General features: G+C 42.4%; 1 protein-coding gene across 2 annotated transcripts in view; it reads left to right on the forward strand.

The window, feature by feature from the left end:
- Positions 1–1,585: 1,585 nt before the first annotated feature.
- Positions 1,586–18,695, forward strand: part of tnmd (tenomodulin) — an 80,400-nt gene continuing 63,290 nt past the window's right edge. For both annotated transcript variants that reach the window (XM_061788193.1, XM_061788194.1), the window contains exons 1-2: positions 1,586–1,743; positions 5,809–5,943. In XM_061788193.1, the coding sequence (XP_061644177.1) occupies positions 1,696–1,743; positions 5,809–5,943 (183 nt within the window). In that variant the 5' untranslated portion in view covers positions 1,586–1,695. The remainder of the gene's footprint in view (positions 1,744–5,808; positions 5,944–18,695) is intronic.

An 18,695-nucleotide genomic window follows, 5' to 3' on the forward strand; every position in this document is an offset into this window, starting at 1 on the left:
CTTTCATATTCAGCAGTAAGTTCCATGACTGGTTGAAGGGTGATAATCACAACTTTAATCAGTGGTACCTAAAAGTGGTGCTGTTACTAAATAAATAAATAATTTACAAACAATTAAAAGATTTCCTGACATCTCTTGGTTATGTAGTATGGTGGATCTGTATGCATTTATAGACTGGAACAGTTTTGCTGCACAGCAGAGGAGTCTGGTATACTCCCGCAGAAGTTATTTGTGTTGTATTGTGTTATTGGAATTGCAGTCGGAGAGAGAGAAAAGGGTTATAACAACATCATATGACATCAGTAACCTCACATAGGACTTGGATTTACAGAATATTACTTGGACTGGGAAGGGCACGACAAAAGTAGTTAGTCAGGCAGTGCTAACATTGTGTGGTGGGAGTGGCTATGCAGAGCCAGAACACTTGTTAAGAATTTGAGGGAAAATGAGGACAGTCCAAGAAGTTAACGTAATCATAAGTACTGTGTAGTTCAGCGGTGGCCACACACCAAGCAACTTATCCCCTCCAGAGACATGCTAGTGCCTAGTTTCCCAATCTTAACTGAACCAAGACACATACTGTATATTGCATAGAATATTCACATGGCACACCACCAAAAGAAATGTAACAAAAAAGGAAGTTAACTGAAAAAATATCTTGTTTCAATTGACTCACAAATTTACTCACTTGGTGTAAAGTCTGATTCTGTTTAGTTGAACACAAAGCTTTCATTCTGTGGTACGAATGTCAGTACGTGACTACAGAGGTTGATTTTACCTTCTGCCAGCGAGTGAAAGAGCATTTAATTGTTCTGCCTGTAACTGTATGTCGCTGGCATAGATAGCTAAATAAAGATGTATTATTTGTACTAAACCAATCATTTTCAGCTCAGTTAAGTAAATTTGGATTATTTCCCACAGCACAATTTATGACACTAATATGCTACGGCACAGTGGTTGAGATCACCTGTGCTAGTAAATCAACATTGTAACAGCAGCACATCAGTTATCAGGTGTCCAGAGTTGCTATGTAGGCACAATGAGGAAGGGCGGACCCAACCTCACCTCTTCAAGAGGGATGCCTGGGCCAGGGGGCGCACCCCAGTGGGACCCAGCCGGCAGGGCACCATCCGCTCCCAGGGACCCAGGGTTGTCCGCCAGCCCCCCGGAGGAGGACACGGTGCTGCTGGTAGGGTCCAGGAGGCTACTAGTTCCTAGCACTTGCCTACTACTTGGGCTTAATCGTATTACTAGAGGAGCATATTAGTTTGCTGTTAAGGTGTATTTGCATATTAGTAGGCCAAAAGTGCCACTAGTAGTAGAAAAAAAATATCACTAGTAAGACATTCTACTCGTGCACCAGAGGCGCTTACTGCTAAGCTTGATAGCAAGGATATATAATAAATGCTAACGGCGTGCCATAAGATAGAGCTTGTTGTGTGTGATATTTTCATCAGAGGGCCGTTCGTAATGTTCCACCTGGAGTGCAGACATGCAGGAGACCGCTGCCTTGGCTTATAATGGCTATCACAAATGTTGCAGTAATTCCACTCCGTCTTAGAAACTTCCCTCCCCTCCCAAATTGCAGCAATGGAATGAGGCTGCGACTCTTTTGGTTTGCAGAGAAGAAGGCAGTTTTTTTATTCACCCCACAGCCAAGAGGATCGGAACGCATTCCTTCTGTGGGCTTGCATCATGGAGGCCAGCAGCCACTCCAGCAGCAATCAGGTTCTCTATAAAGATGTGAGTATTTTTTTTCCTTTAGCTATTTCATTTGGGAAAGTGTAGGGGGACATTTTTATCACATGGATATTAACTGTTACTCTTTTGGTATTTTTAAGAAGACATTGTGTGTCATTCAAATTGATTGGTATTCAAATTGAAGAAAGGGTGAACACCTGTGAAATATTCCAGCAAAACAAATTAAAATGTTGGAGGCAGCAGAAGTTCATTAAAAAGAGAGAGTGAGAGAGAATGTGTGCTCTTTGAATAAACTGAAGGCTCCACTTCTGGAAAAGTAGTGTACCTCAGTCTTTTGCTGAGTGCTTTGAGTTTATTCAGAATTTAAGTTTGTTCATCTCATTTCACTTTTTTTTTCATGGCTCGCTTCCACTTGAAACTCTTCTATTAGCCTTATATCTGGGATGTCCTTGCACCACTCACTTTATTATGGAGCAGGAGGGAAGATGGGCTTTTTGGCTGTGAAATACCTGCTCTTTTCACCTGTTGCAGAATTTCCACACAACAGAGTAACCTTGAAGTCGTATTAATATTCATGGACATAACAAAGACGTGGATCACATCAGATTCAAATCATAAAGATGATGAATAAGTGATGGGGGTGGCTGATTATCATCGCAAATGTGTACATAAGAGTTTGAGTGTGTCTTGGTGTGATAAACTGCCATCTCTGCTTGCTGCTTCTGTTGTTTCCCCGAGCAAGCGTTCGCTCTTTGCACACTAACAGCGGGGGGCTGCAGGCACTATTCTCCTCACAGTTCCTGGCTTATTCTGAACTCCAAACCCTTTAAAGCAGTAGCTGGTGTGTGTGTCTGTGTGTGTGTGTGTGTGTGTGTGTGTGTGTGTTGGGGGGTGGGTGCACACTCTCACACTGCTCAGTCGGACGCCATAGCTGCCTTTTCTGAATCTTTCCTCTCGAGCCCCACCTTCCCTCTTGATACCGAAACAGCACACAGTTAAGTTTCCACTTGGCTTCAGTTGCCAGAGCTTATGCAAGCTGCCCCATGTGAGTCGTTCACTCCCCAGCGGACCGGGAGGACACTTTGATGTGTTTTATGGTCACTATCACTGATGTGTCACATCTATGGAATGCATTAATCACAAATACTATAGATAATATTATATGCTCCTACAAATGTCATGCAGTGTATGTAGAGATAGAAAACTGTTCATATTGAATGCTACCCACCTTGCTGCTGTTCTCTAAAATAGTAGGGGTGTATCAAAGTATACAGTGAAATTTTACGATGTGTAATATAAACTGCATACAGCACAGTGGAACACCTCAGGTTAAACATAATCACAATTTGTACAGAATGGGCAAAAATACTCCCATTCTATACATAAGTAGAAGTACAAATACTGGTAGAAGTACTGAATCAACTACTTATGTAAAACGTTAAAAAGTACACACTTTGAAATGTGCTCAAGTACAAAAATAAAACGGTACCGGTAAAAAAAATTTAAAGTTAGTTTTTTATATAATAGCCGTTTTGGCATGAAAAAAATATCTTTTTCTTCGCACCGAATAGTTTCCCTCTTTTATTAATTTGCATAGTGCTCCTACTGAGAATGAAAAAAGAAATCTCGCTCGGGCTTTTTTGCTATCAAAAAAATAAAATAAATAAATAAAATTTAAAAAAATATGCTATCAAAATGTGTTCCCATAGCTTTGCCATGTTGTGAACTGACTAACAAAAAAATACTGAATTAACTATTATAACAATTGAAAAAAAACACCTGACCTGTACTGCATGTTGTTGTTGTTTTTTTCTCAGATTAAGCTGTGAATATTTGAATGCCAGAATCATTCTTAGAGCCAAAAACATACAGATATACAAATACAGATGTCTGTTTTCAAATGTAGGGGTAAAAGTAAAAAAAATTATAATAATGAATACTCAAGTAAAGCACAGACAGCTGAAATATCAACTAACTATAATAACAAAGAATTTGTAGTTAATTAGTTCCCACCACTGTGATTGGCTGGCAACCAGTTCAGGGTGGACCCTGCCTCCTGCCCGTTGATAGCTGGGAGAGGCTCCAGCACTCCCGTGACCCTTGTGAGGATAAGCGGCTCAGATAATGGATGGATGGATGGATAGTTCCCACCACTGGACTTGGAAGAAATTTTCCCTAACCAATAATGGAAATAGAAATCATTCATTATCATTCATTCAACGCTCAAATTTGTGGTACCGCTATATTTGTGCTGTAATAATTGAACATTTTACACTGCATACAAGTGTTTAATAAAATATGAAACATGTGAAATGAATGAATAACAGGCATAATGTAGAGTTGATCAGGCATTAACTTGTGTGATTTTGCAACTTTTGTACGGTTTTTTTTCTGAAAATGTTGATCAAATCCCAAACTGTACAATTTCAGCACTATTTCCCCCATAATAAAGCATGTGCCTTTTTGTAATCAGCAGGTTGTCCAGACTACTCTGGCTGAACAGTCACAATACAAAGTGCAAATGAGAAGCTTTCATTTTCTCCCTACAGAAGGTCTGCTGGAACAAAAGCCTGCCTTTATTAATTTGTGCCGTCAAGCTCAGGGAATTGCTGACAGCGGGCAGATTAAAATTAAAATTGAAGGGGGAAAAAATGAAAGAAATTAATAATTGTAACCTTTCTACAGAACTTGTTGCAGTCGGCTCGTCCCTGTGGTCTGCTCAAGGAGGGTGGCTGTAGTTCATTCATAGGGAGTTTTTAATGGTGGATAAATCCTGTAGAATGCCACAGTCAGAAAGGTCACTTCTTGTGTTAGGACGTGAGAAGAGAAAGATGCCAAAAGAAAAGAAGATATACTGTAACTTTAATGCTACATTGTAAAGTTAAAGCTGCAGACTGTAGCTGCTTAGCTTAGTTTTATGGTTTTCGACAAAATCATACTTTTGAACTGCAAACTGCGATGTTGGCTTTAAGAATTCAAATAATATGTTAGTAGTAATATTATTATTATTATTATTATTATTATTATCCAAACATCCATCCCTCCATCCATCCATTTTCTTCTGCTTATCTGGGGTTGGTGGGGACAGCAGCTTAAGCAGGGAAGTCTAGTCTTCCCTCTCCCCAGCAAAAAGCAGGGAGGCCACTGAGGCCACCTGAGGCCACCAAAACCAGATCCCCTCAACACCTCGGCTGCGCAAAGAATACGTTTGGGTTTGCTGGGTCAGACCGGCATCTTCCTTATTATCGGAGCCAATACACCACCAACTGGTGATGTGTTCCAACGCCAGGGCGGAAGATAGTCCAACCCTTCTCAAGAGGACTGGTACCAGAGCCCAAGCCGTGTTGAGGTGAGCCCAACTATGTCTAGTCAGAACTTCTCGACCATGCACAGTAGCTTAGGTTCCTTCCCTGTCAGTGAGGTGACGTTCCACATTCATAGAGCCTTCTGTAGATGGATATCTGACCACCAAGTTGCCCGCCTTCGGCCGCTACCCAGCTCACACTGCACTCGACTCCCTTGACCCCTCCCATGTGTGGTGAGCCCATGGGAAGGGGGACCCACATTACCTCTTCAGGGTGTGCGCAGCTGGGCCCCATGGGTTCAGTCTCGGCCACCAGGCGTTTACCATTGAACCCCACCTCCAGACCTGGCTCCAGAGGGGAGTGGGCACAGGTGACCCATGTCCAGGCAAGGAAAAAATGGGTTCATTTAAATTCACCTTCAAAAGAGGTTCTGAGCTGTGCTTAGTCTAGTCCCTCATAATACTAATATGATATATCAATCTTTTGTCATAGAGTGCCAAGGTAAAATGACCTACTGTCTCCTGTGTCGGGGTTTAAATTCAGTGGGGCCTCCCAACTCCTCTCCACAATACAAACATTACTGTCACAACATGGTATGTCATTTTAATACCCGACCTCAAGAGTTTTCCCTTCTCACTGACTATCCTGTAATAGTGACAAATAAAAAAATCTATCAATTTTGCCTTTGTATCATTATTTTCCACTTTATTTTTCACAAGCTGCTTTGCATCCGTTGGAATAACAAAAACGATTGACTCAAAATAAAAAAGAGCTGTACTCATGTAAATTTTACCATTTGCAGGTTGAAGGGGCTAAAGAGAAGAGGGCCAAGTATCGTGTCTACCAGCACATGGCTCTGATTCTGGCGTTTGTCTTCCTCTTTTTGGGCCTGTGCATTTTCAGCTTGGCATATCTTTGGAGCCCCACTCTGGGAAAAGTAAGATGTATTTTTGTTGATGTGTCATTAACCTCTCTGTGTCTTTGCATGCAAAACAGAATCAAATACTGTGTAGACATACTGTATGCAGTTTCAATGAAGCCAAGGACATCTTTAGCACACAAACCATTTTGGAAAGCGTCCATTATCTTGAAACAGTACTTGGACAGTAATTTAATTTGGGGTCTGAATCAATGTATTGTTCTTTTTGGCTAATTACTATGTATGTCTGTAACATTGAGCTAAATCAAAATTTGCACACGTGAAATCAACGTCATTGACACATTTGGTAAATGTCGAGATGAAAGTCAGATGGAAAAAAAGAAAAAGCAGCAAAATCACACAGGTTGCATCAAAGCAAAGCTACATAAGTACTGCACACACTGTATTTATGCAGTCTTGTGGAGGTTTCGCTGGTGCAAATTTCAACCTGTTGCATTTATCTATTTTTTTATCATACCGTCAAGCTGACCAGAGTGCCTGTAGCGAGACGCGAGCCCCTTGGCAATGTAATCAGGATAAACTCTTGTCCTGGCAATTTATCTTCTAAAATCCAATCCAATCACACTTGATGGAGAACATTTTCACTCGGCTGCCTTCCCCCCAATATTCTCAAGGCGCCAGAAAAAGCTTATTTACCCACACTAAAATGAAAACAAATCGATGATCGGACATCCAAAAATGTGTGACACATTGTAAGCACACTTGGAGGAAAAATAATTTAAACTAAACGATGGTTAAGGAATACAGCACATATATATTGAGCGTTAAATGCCATTACTGTGAAGATCCCCTTCACACTTATATAATTACTTCAATCACTTTTTAATTAACATAATTATGCAAAAGTCTTCTCGAAGCTCAAACTAAATCAGGCTCATTTTTCACTTCGAGTGTTGGCAGATTTGTCCATGTTTCCTGCTTTCAGCATACGAATCACCTTTGAGCAATTTCCTTTGTCCTTGTTAAATTTTTCATGCTGCAGGTAAAGCAGTCATTATTTCCCCTTTAATAAGCTGTGATCCTTTCTCACAAGGCTTGATGTTGATGATCTCAAGCTGTTGATGGCAGAGAACCCCGGGTTTTGCTTTAATGGGGTCTTTGGGGGGTAGGAATCATTCTCTGGCCTCATTAATTGAGCGACATGGAGCCACTTTAAGGCGAAGCACCAGTCTGTTCCATCTGATGGACAGGTGCTTCTCACATTCAATGAAAGCACAATCCTCTTGGAAACCATTGTGGATGCCATTCCAATGGCAAAGCCATGGATTTACAACTAGACAGACAGACGGATGGACGGATACATCTGCCGGGAGGGATTAAATCTAGTCCAAGACATATGGAGTCAGCACCTTGTTTGTTGGGCAAGGGGTAAGGCGGCAAAAGCCAAACTAGCATTGACTCAACAGCTAATGGCTAATATTAGGTGTCATAGTAATTACTTTGGGAAATGTAAGCAACCCAGACTTCAGTGCTTAGGTCCTCAGCCATAACACTCCGGTTTTCAAAGACAACTTTATTTACTAGGGTCCCTTTAGACTCAAGGTAATTCAGGGTGTGTTTACACTTGAGTTACGTTGAGACAAACCCAGATGCGAACCAAACAAGCGAACCGAGACTGCTTTAAAGAGCAAATTGTGGTGCGTGGTCTGTTAAACTGAAATATGAAAACAGTACAAACAACAGGCATCGGAACACACCAAAAACAGAACCATCTTGCGTTGACTCGACTAAATGCTAACATTAGGAACCAGACTTCGTGTGAATTCGGTCGATGTTAACAATTTGGATTTTATTGCTTATTTACTCAGATAGAGTAAATACATAGTCTATATAATGGTTTTTAAACACAAATTAACTTTAGAGAGTCACTCTAGACCTAACCTTACTCACTCAACACTTACTGTGTTCGCAATTGAGGGAAATGATTTACTTAATGGCGGCACGGTGGCCGACTGGTTAGAGCGTCAGCCTCACAGTTCTGAGGTGCGGGGTTCAATCCCCGTCCCCGCCTGTGTGGAGTTTGCATGTTCTCCCCGTGCCTGCGTGGGTTTTCTCCGGGCACTCCGGTTTCCTCCCACATCCCAAAAACATGCATTAATTGGAGACTCTAAATTGCCCGTAGGCATGACTGTGAGTGCGAATGGTTGTTTGTTTCGATGTGCCCTGCGATTGGCTGGCAACCAGTTCAGGGTGTACCCCGCCTCCTGCCCGATGACAGCTGGGATAGGCTCCAGCACGCCCGCGACCCTAGTGAGGAGAAGCGGCTCAGAAAATGGATGGATGGATGGATTTACTTAATACAAACCTGTGTGAAAAACTCTAATTCGTTTCATGTCTGTTCAGCTGAAATATGAACAAAAGGCATCTAAACGCACCAAAAACTGGATGTTTATTGTAACAAAAGTCTCCTAAAGCTTATCTAAGTGTACTGCACAAAGGAGGAACTCCCAACAAAGTCAAGCATATCTACAGTATACCAGAAGACAGCAATATTGTTTGGGAAGTTCAGTTTTTATTTTTTGCACAATAAACGTGACACACAAAGTCCCATCGGGATGCGACAAAGTAATCCAACTAACCATCATCTGCAAACACTCAGACTCTGCAACAAAGGTACAGGCAAATTGCAGTATATTTTGGTTACTGTATATCCACTGTGTCTGAAATACAGTAGTAAAGTCTGAATCCACCATCATACTACATTCAAACAAAATACTGAATGGTCCTTTTTTTCTCTATTTTCTATGTAACATTTTACAGTTGCCTCAATTCTGCTCTTTTCGAGATACGAATCAGTGAAAAAGACATTGCATAGAAAAGTTCCAGTTCATACAAAAATAAGTTTCCATCCATCCCCCCGAATTCCTGAAGGATTCCTGACTATGCAGCTAGTCTGTTGTATATACTGTATATAAGTCACAAATTGTATACTACAAGTATTCTATGTTCATGTAATATTTGTATGTTACTATTGTGCTCATTTCTTTTGACTGTGATCAGAATTAAATAAGTCTGCTTTTCCATGACACAAAAGAGCATAGATCAGTTCAGAGAGCTGACGTCATGATTCTCTCTGCAAACATTCACTTACAATGAGCCACACAGAAGTCTTAGTGTGTCCAATCAACGGGCAAATGCACTTTTGCTAAAAAAAAAAAAAAAAAATACAAATAATATAATATAATATAATAATATCCTTCAAACACTCAAGCACAGTCACAAGGATGGCAGGGTGTAACGGTCCATGTACTTTGTGGCCATTCGTTTACCTTTTGATGTAGGAAAACAAAAAACGGGAGCTTAAGCTGAGCTGAAGTCTATGAACAGCAGTCTGACAGTCCTTAGAGTCCAGGTGTGTGAGGGCGGCGGAGACATTGTCGTCGGTTGACCAGTTGGACCGATAAGCAAACTGGAAGGAGTCCAAGGAGGAGCGGAGGGAGGACTTGGTTTGTTTCATGACTAGCCGCTCGAACCACTTCATCAGGATGGGAGTGAGCGCTACCGGACAGTAGTTATTGAGCCAGGAGGGAGACGACTTCTTCAGGAACGGGATGATTGTGGTGGCTTTGAAGCATGTGGGGACAACACCCTGACTCAAGGAGGTGCAGCTGCACAGTCCCTCAGAACACGACCAGGTATGTTGTCTGGGTCTGGGGCTTTTTGTGTGTTGATCCCAGCGAGAGATCTTTTCACACTGTCCCGGGTCAGTGTCAGCATTTGGTCACCAGGATGGGGTAAAGTCTTGTGTGCAGGGGTGCTGTTGTGTGCCTCAAAGCGAGCAAAGAAGTCATTTAGCTCATTTAGCAGGGAGGTGGCGCTGTCGCATGTCTGTGGTGAGGGTTTATAGTCCGTAATGGTTTGAATACCACGCCACAGACTCCTGATGTCACTGCTGTCACTGAAATGGTGGGTGATCTTCCTGGAGTACTCACTCTTGGCCTCCCTGATGCCACGGGACAAATTGGCCCTGGCTATCCTCAGCCCTTCCTCATCCCCAGATTTAAAAGCCATGTTGCAGTAGTCTGTAGACCTCCCCCGACAGCCATGGCTTCTGATTAGCACAGACTGTGATGGACTTAGTGATGGTGACATCATCCATGGACTTGCTGATGTAGTAACAGTCTCTGTGTACACCTGAGGGTCTGTGATGGAGTTATAGATGGCAGCCTGTACACGGTCCAGTCTGTGGTGGCGAAACAGTCTTGAAGTGCCTCAAGGGACCGTTATGGCCACACTTGTACCTGTTTCCTAACTGGTTGGGAGACTATAAACAGTGGTCTGTAAGCTTGCATTAGCATAACAGTGAGATGGTCTGAGCCGCCGAGGTGGGGGAGGGGAAGGGGGTTAAAAACATTGTCCAGAGTGTTATTTCCCCGTGTTGGAAAGTCAATGTTTGAGTAGAGATTTATGTGTGTTTGTGATGAAGAAAGTTAGTAATTATTCAGGTACTTGAATTGGTTGGTACTTTTATGATGTAACAGTGGATGAAATAACGAAGCTTAGGGTTATGAGCGATGACCTCAAAATATCCCTGCTCTCTTTTAATATTCACTTACGTCCCCTTTCAGCTCACGTTCCATATGAGTGGACTAACAATCCCAATCTTGATGTACACCCTGGACTGGTCGCTAGTCAATAGCAGCGCACACATAGACAAACAAACAGTTACACTCACACCTATGGACAATTTAGAGTCTTCAGTGGACCTAACTTGCATGTTTTTGCAAAGTGGAAGGAAGACAAAGTACCCATAGAAAACCCACACAGGCACAGGGAGAACATGCAAACGCCACACACGAAGCGTCTAGTTGAGATTGGAACCCAGAACCTCTCGACTGTGAGGCAGACATGCCTACTAGGCCAGCATTGGTAAATATAATACTGCAAAATGTACGACTTCTTCCGCATTTTAGTTCAAAATAGTCCCAACAGGTGAAGTTCTGTTTTGATTTGTACAGTCACAAATTTGTTCAGGCCGCGGACTAGTTGGGTTTAAATTTCACTTTTCACCTGCACACTCACCTGGTTGTTGTTGTCGATTCTGACTCAATTGCTTCTAGACTGCTTGTTCAATTAATCAAAAGCCACAGGATCAACAAAACTTTGTACACAGCGTTGTCCCCCCCCAAAAAATCAATAACTGATGGTAAAGATTACATAATATAACTTTGTTGCCGCATGGGAGATCCAGATCAGAGCTTCACCACAGCCATGAGTACTTTAGCACCAGCTCACCAAGACAACACATTTCTATGTACCCTCAGCAGTGTATGTCGAAACCCAGGCTGGTAATTTGCTCTGTCCATTGTATCTCAATATGACATTAGAACCGCCTGGGATCTTTTTTTAATTACCTGCAAACATATGTTCTTACACAAGCTTTGGGAAGAGTCCATCATCTTCCCTGTGTGTGTGTTTGTGTGTATGTATGTCTGGCTCGTACACACTCCATTGCATCAGCGTGCATTATGTGTGCATTATCTTTTGGCTTACGGCGAATTTTCTATTTGCTATGTGCTCATTATTGTTCTGGGCCACAAGTCTCGCAGGGGGATTGCGCCTCCTGGTAAAATCCAGTTTTACATCAGCACCCTTTGAAAATGGATTCTGAGATAAATGAAGATTGAGTGAGAAATTTTCCCTGTAAAAATCCATCCAGACAAATAGACAATCAAAATGTTGATGTGTGTTTGTACCGTATATACTGTACACTGTTTAAACGTCCGATGTTTATGCCATAGCTATTCTTTTTACATTCTGAAGTGATTAATAGACTAGTATGGCAAAGCCCTTTCACAGAAAATTATATTTTTGTTATTTTTGTTAATTTTCAAATTAGATGTTTTCAAAAAATAAAGTGGACGAAACTAGTAAAGTACTTGATTTTTTTTCTTGATTAAGATGTCAAATTATAGTTATTTCCTTGAATCCAACTGAAAATGAGTTTTAGTGGTTACATTTTATTTGGTCCGTTGTGGTAAAGAAGGAGCCAAGCCAAAATGCGACGCTCTCAATTTACCAGTCGATCTATGTTCCTACCCTCAGCAATGGTCACGAGCTGTGGGTCGTGACCAAAAGAACAAGAGCCCGAATACAAGCGGTCGAAATGAGTTTCCGCCGCAGGGTGTCCGGGCTCTCTCTGAGAGATAGGGTGAGAAGCTCGGTCATCCGGGAGGATCTCAGAGTAGAGCCGCTGCTCCTCCACATCGAGAGGTGCCAGATGAGGTGTCTGGGGCATCTGATTCGGATGCCTACCTGGTGAGGTGTTCCAGGCACGTTCCACCGGGAGGAGACCCCAGGGACGACCCAGGACACGAAGGAGAAACTACGTTTTTCGGCTGGCCTGGGAACGCCTCGGGATCCCCCCGGAAGAGCTGGATGAAGTGGCTGGGAAGAAGGAAGTCTGGGCGTCCCTGTTAAAGCTATTGCCCTCGCGACCCGACCTCGGATAAAATGGATGGATGGTTACATTTTATGAGCAGTATGGTAGATGAGTGGTTTGCACAGCTGCCTCACAGTTCTGAGGTTTCAGGTTTAAATCCAGGATCTGGCCTTCCTGTGTGTTGTTTGCATGTTCTCTCCCTGCTTGTATGGTTTTGCAGGTTAGGTTCATTGAAGAGACTCAATTGTACAATACTGTAGGTGTCAATGTGAGTGTGAGTGGTTGGTTTTCAATATGTGCCGTGCGTTTGGCTTGCGTGTACCCCGCCTCTCACCTGATCTGTGCAGTGATAGGCTCCAGCTCACACACAACTCTAATAGAACATTTATCCAACCTGGTCATTCCTAGAAAGAACATCAACATCTTCATTTCCGCCACTTCCAGGTCTGCCTCCTGTTGTCTCTTCAGTATCACTGTCTCTAATCCGTACATCATGGCTGGCCTCACCACTGTTTTATAAACTTCATCCTTCATCCTAGCAGAGACTCTTCAGTCTCATAACACACCTGACATCTTCCTCCACCTGCTCCAACCTGATGCGACACATTTCTTCACTTCCTTACCACACTCAACATTGCTCTGAACTGTTGACCCCAAGTATTTAAAGTCCTCCACCCTCGCTATCTCTTCTCCCTGTAGCCTCACTCTTCCCCCTCTACCACTCTCATTCATGCATTTATATTCTGTCTTACTTCGGCTAATCTTCATTCCTCTCCCTTCCAGTGTATTCCTCCAACTTCCCAACTGTTCCGCCACCTGCTCCCTGCTTTCACTGGAGATCACAATGTGATCTGCGAACATCATGGTCAATGGGGATTCAATTCTAACCTTATCTGTCAGCCTATCCATCACCACTCCAAACGGGAAGGGGCTCAGGGCTGATCCCTGATGCAGTCCCACCTCCACAATAAACTCCTTTGTCACACCTACAGCACACCTCATCGCTGTTCTGCTGCAATCATACATGTCCTGTCCTATTCTAACACACTTCTCTGCCACTCCAGACTTCCGCATGCAGTACCACAGTTCCTCTCTGGGTACTCTGTCATAGCCTTTCTCTCGATCTACAAAGAAACAATGTAGCTCCTTCTGACCTTCTCTGTACTTCTCCATCAACATCCTCAAGGTAAATAGTCCATCCAGCCCATGATCAATTGATTATTTCATCTCAAAGACATTCTTAGCTAACTCTTCCTTTAAAATAACCCCTACTCCATTTCTCTTGCCTTTTACACCATAGTACAATAATTTTAACCCTGCACCTAAACTTCTAGCCTTACTGCCTTTCCACCTGCTCTCCTGGACACACAATATATCAACTTTTCTCCGAACCATCATGTTTTCCTGTCATAGTCTCAACATTCGAAGTCTCCACATTCAGTTCAAGGCTCTGTGCTTTCCTCTGCTCTTTCTGCCTAAGAACCTGCTCTCCACCTCTCCTTTGTCTTTGACCTACAATGGATGGGTTGAATGTTATGCTTTATTAATTTCCGACAACTAAATGCACGGTGAACTGCCGCAATATTGATTGCAAAAAGGTGGAGTCCGTTTTAAAATCTTCTTTCCTACTCAAATGTAAAGTGGTATAAACGATGCCCAAAGTGCTTTACAGATGATCAGTCACCCATTTACACACACATTTATACACCAATGAATTGCCACTGCCTGGGCAAACAGAAGCAATTTAGGGTTCAATGACTTGCCAACGGACACGTCAACAGCGGACAGTCAGAGCCGGGATTCGAACCATCATCACTGAACGACCGGCTCTACCAACTGAGTGAGCCACAGCCACCATATTGGCATAGTCTTCATGAAAGCACTTCATGGTGCTGGATAGTCTCTTTTTGTTTTCATTTCAGGTGGTGTAAATAAGTAAAAAATAAATATTATAAATAATAAATTTGTTAAGCATGTTATGTCTGAGGCCAAGCATTACAAATGAAAACTGCATATTAGATGTGCTAAATCGCATGCTATTTTTTAATTCAAGAACCACTTTGAAGGGGATTATCTGCAGACGGACAGCCTGGCAGGGAGTAATTGCGGACCTGTAGATGAACCTTGAATGGCTCACAGGTGCTGCTGAATGGTGTGCGATCAGAAAAAAAAAGAAAAAAAACCTCAGGAATACGTGAATGAGAGGCAACCGGACCATTATTCAAATGAAAATTGCATCACTCATCCTGTCCCTCAGTAGCTGCCAGATTGTCCCTGGTGATGGCCTCTTAAAGGCCTCACTGTTGGGATCTCCTTGTGTAATAAACATTGCTTCCCCACCAGTCACACATACAAGTATATGATCTCTCAAAGCTTGGACACCCGACCCGTTTTGTTTATTTATTGTAAGCTGCATACCTTTCAGACCCCGTAGCATCCAGTTGTCAACATGTAACCGGTGCAGCAGGACATTATTTGAAGTGATTCTGTCCATGAACACACACACAAACAAACAAACAACATACCTATGTTGCAGTGTTTGTTTACACAGTGTGAAAGAATTAATTACCATTCATCGGGGGGTCCTGTGGATAGAATTCATTCAGTGCAATTGCTCTGGATTAGAATCTCAGTTCAGACCATTCTGCGTGGAATTGATCTGCTCTCTATGGGTACTGCAGCTTCTTCCACAGGCCCAAAATGTTACATTAATTGAAGTCTTCAGAAATCGCTGATTAACTTTTAATACAATATCAGTGTATGTCTTAGATAATTATCCACAAAATGGGAAAAAAAGCTAGATTTCTATGAAATGCTGCCATATTCACTTAATGTAAATAGAAATAAATAACCCAGAACAAACATAAGTCATTACATAAATTTAGCTCAGGTTTTAGTTTAAGGCCAGAATTGCACATTTTAAAACTTACAAAATTACATCATGTATTGCCATAATTGACAATCAGTTACCCAACAAAGAGAGACCCACATCCTTTTTCTGGGTCCCAATCCTAAATTTGTAAACCCTTTAGCAGCATTACTGTATGTGTTTAATATTTTAGAATGTTAAAGCTGATTTACAAGTTCGAATAGGAACTGCCAGATAAGATGAATGTTTCCCAATTACTGTAAGTTTCTCTCAGCTTTGAAGGAAAGATAAACAAAATTATTTCATTGGCCTTCATTGAAACAAAAGAGGCGAGTTGCAGATCACCCATTTGTTAAAACCACAGTTTAATACAACAAAACGTTTTCATTGTTCATTAAGATACGCATTGTTGACAGGATATGGAGTACAGTGAGATTCATATCACATTAGAAATGTGCATCACTAAATATAATTGAATAACAGACAGAGACAGTATTGATTTGAAGCTGATGTATTGATATATCCATCCCTCCATCCATCCATTTTCTGAGCCGCTTCTCCTCACAAGGGTCGCGGGCGTGCTGGAGCCTAACCCAGCTATCATCGGGCAGGAGGCGGGGTACACCCTGAACCATTCGCACTAACATTCACACCTACGGGCAATTTCGTGTTGTCAATTAACCTACCACGCATGTTTTTGGGATGTGGGAGGAAACCGGAGTGCCCGGAGAAAACCCACGCAGCCACCGGGAGAACATGCAATCTCCACACAGGCGGGGCCGGGGATTGAACCCCGGTCCTCAGAACTGGGAGGGAGACGCTCTAACCAGTTGACCACCGTGCCGCCCTGTATTGATATATTATCATTAAATATTGTGATGCAATCTAGCAAAATAATGATATTTTGTCCCTGTGACTGAATTGCAATCAGTCTCGGGTCTGATAGAATATGTTTCAAGCTCTGTCCCGGACCCTTGCAACGGAACTGCAGTAAAGTACAATAAATTGATGATTGGGATGCAAGGGTGCTTATTTAAACATCTGATGGGGCAAGGCATTTTAAGGAGAACTACTCCTCTGTCTGCTAGCAAGTAGGATTTAACACTTAAAGCTCATTTGTTCATTAGTAAAACGTGAAGTCAGAACCGTTCATTAGTAGGTGAATGCCCACTAACATTTCATTGTGAACACCACACTTCCTTCTTTGATGACCGGGAAGTCACGATGACTTGGGGAGAGGGGGGAGAGGGGGGAGTGCAGAGCAGGGTAAAACAAAGTGAGGTTGTTTGAAATTGTTGCCAGTGGATTGCCTGAGGTAGGAATTGTTGATTGTTGGTGGCTGCAACAGCAGAGCGTGACAGAACTGCAAAGCCCACAGTCAGGTATTTATTATGGCACACAGCTGGCATGTGTTTTCCCCCCCTCCCCTTCCCTGAAAGAGTCATTTACATCTAAAGGATTATGCATCTAAATTACCAACACTTTATTTTGCCGGTAGCTCCGATTGCAGTATGTCATACGTTCAGCATGTTGGGTGTGCAGCGTGGTGGGTACACACACACAAAAGCTTTGTTTTCTCTCTCCACATTATCTTCCCTCTTCGACTGCCAAGCAAGACTCCTCTGTTGTACAATTTACAGTGATTGAGCTTTCACATTCACTTTCACTCACCCGGTAAGTCAGCGCCGCTTGCCTCTGGGGACACAAGACCAGCACATTCCCAAACAGGCTGCATACAAGAGATTGCATGCTGGAAATGCACCATTGAGCCGCGCCTTCTTTGGGAGTATGGGGTGGGAATGCAGGCGTTTTTCATGTTGCTCTGAGTCCTGATGGGTCTCTTGGAAATGATTAAATCTCTATCCTGAAAATAGGCCAATTAGTCACCTCACTCAATATGCAAGCAGAGAAGTGCCATCTAAATCATCACCACAGGTCTCTGGCTGGGACTCAATATGACACCTCGTGAAAAATAACCACAGCTCATTAGCCTGTTAATGGGAGAAAAATTGCTGCAGCTCCAAAGACTAGAATTTTAATGACACGTATACATATTGCGTCTTAACATACCAGACTGAAACAAAAAGTAAATCAGTCCTTTTTTTAAAGAAAAGATTTCAGAACCAAAGAAACTACAGGGAATAAGTAAACCAGACATATGTGTTATTGGAACAGATATCTATTGTAGGCATGCTTTGGTCGCACTCCAGTGGTATAAGGTGTTCAGCAAGGGGGGTTTACAATGCTAAAAGAAAGGGAGAACAAAATCTTATCATTTACACTTTTACAATATGAGAAAAGTGTGAAAATGAAAAGTTCAAGCGCTGTCCCTACGGATTTATGTAGATTTAGATTAGACACACTCAGCACAGCATAAACTTGATGTGTCCTTAAAAAGTAATGAATACTGGACTTTACCTGACCAAATGGGAATAGATATGAATCCTTACTTATTCATCCATTTTCAGTAGTGCTTATTGTCACTAGGGTCGCGGGCGTGCTGGAGACTATCCCAGCTGACTCTGGGCGAGAGGCGGGGTACACCCTGAACTGGTTAACAGCCAATCGCAGGGCACATATGGACAAACAACCATTCGCACTCACATTCACAACTATGGGCAATTTAGAGTTCTCACTTAACCTACCATGCATGTTTTTGAAATGTCAGAGGAAACCGAAGTACCCGGAGAAATCCCACGCAGGCACGGAGAGAACATGCAAACTCCATACAGATGAGGTTGGATTTGAACCCGGGTCCTCAGAACTGTGAGGCAGATGTGCTAACCAGTTGGTCACCGTGCTGCCATGAATCCTTATGTTTGTGTTTAAATAAGATTGTTTACTGCTGCATATGAACTCCAATGCTGGTATTGTACAGTATATCAATGATAATGTTGCCACTGCCCTCAAATGGCCAAAGATGAGCTACTGCAGCTTCAAATTCAGCAAAAATAACTCTTAGGTTGTTCATTCTGTTTAATGTTAGACAATTAAGATGGCTGTTTTTCTGTTTGTGAAAGGATACAAAGCTTCTCCTCAGTTCCTCTGAGCATGTCTCTCGCTGAGATAATTTGGGGCTCATTAGCTGCCTGACAGGAACAAACAATAGCCTAGGTGAAATGTTGCAGGGTTTAATTAACAGCAACATTGTAATAAAGTAGGCATTAATATCAAGCACCCACTGTGAGTAGGATTAGGAGTTGGAACTTCTGGAGACTCTATGACTTCTAGCGTTTATACCTCCAAATTATCATCAGCTTAATCACCGGCTGTTACTGAACCTTTATCCGGAAAGGTTAAAAGAAATTCGGATATTTGTTGGGTAACTATAAGTGTTGGTCTGGACATGGAGGTAATTGAGTGGAGTCTGACCATGCCTTTACAACACTGTAGTCATTCCTGACCTCTCCCCAGGGTGTATTCAACAACCTTTCCCCTCAGTGATCCTCTTATTTTCTGTAACGTCCTGGAGTAAACCATACTTCAGTAAATTGGCTC

The sequence above is a fragment of the Phyllopteryx taeniolatus genome, chromosome 10, assembly GCF_024500385.1.
Source record: "Phyllopteryx taeniolatus isolate TA_2022b chromosome 10, UOR_Ptae_1.2, whole genome shotgun sequence".
Taxonomy (NCBI): domain Eukaryota; kingdom Metazoa; phylum Chordata; class Actinopteri; order Syngnathiformes; family Syngnathidae; genus Phyllopteryx; species Phyllopteryx taeniolatus.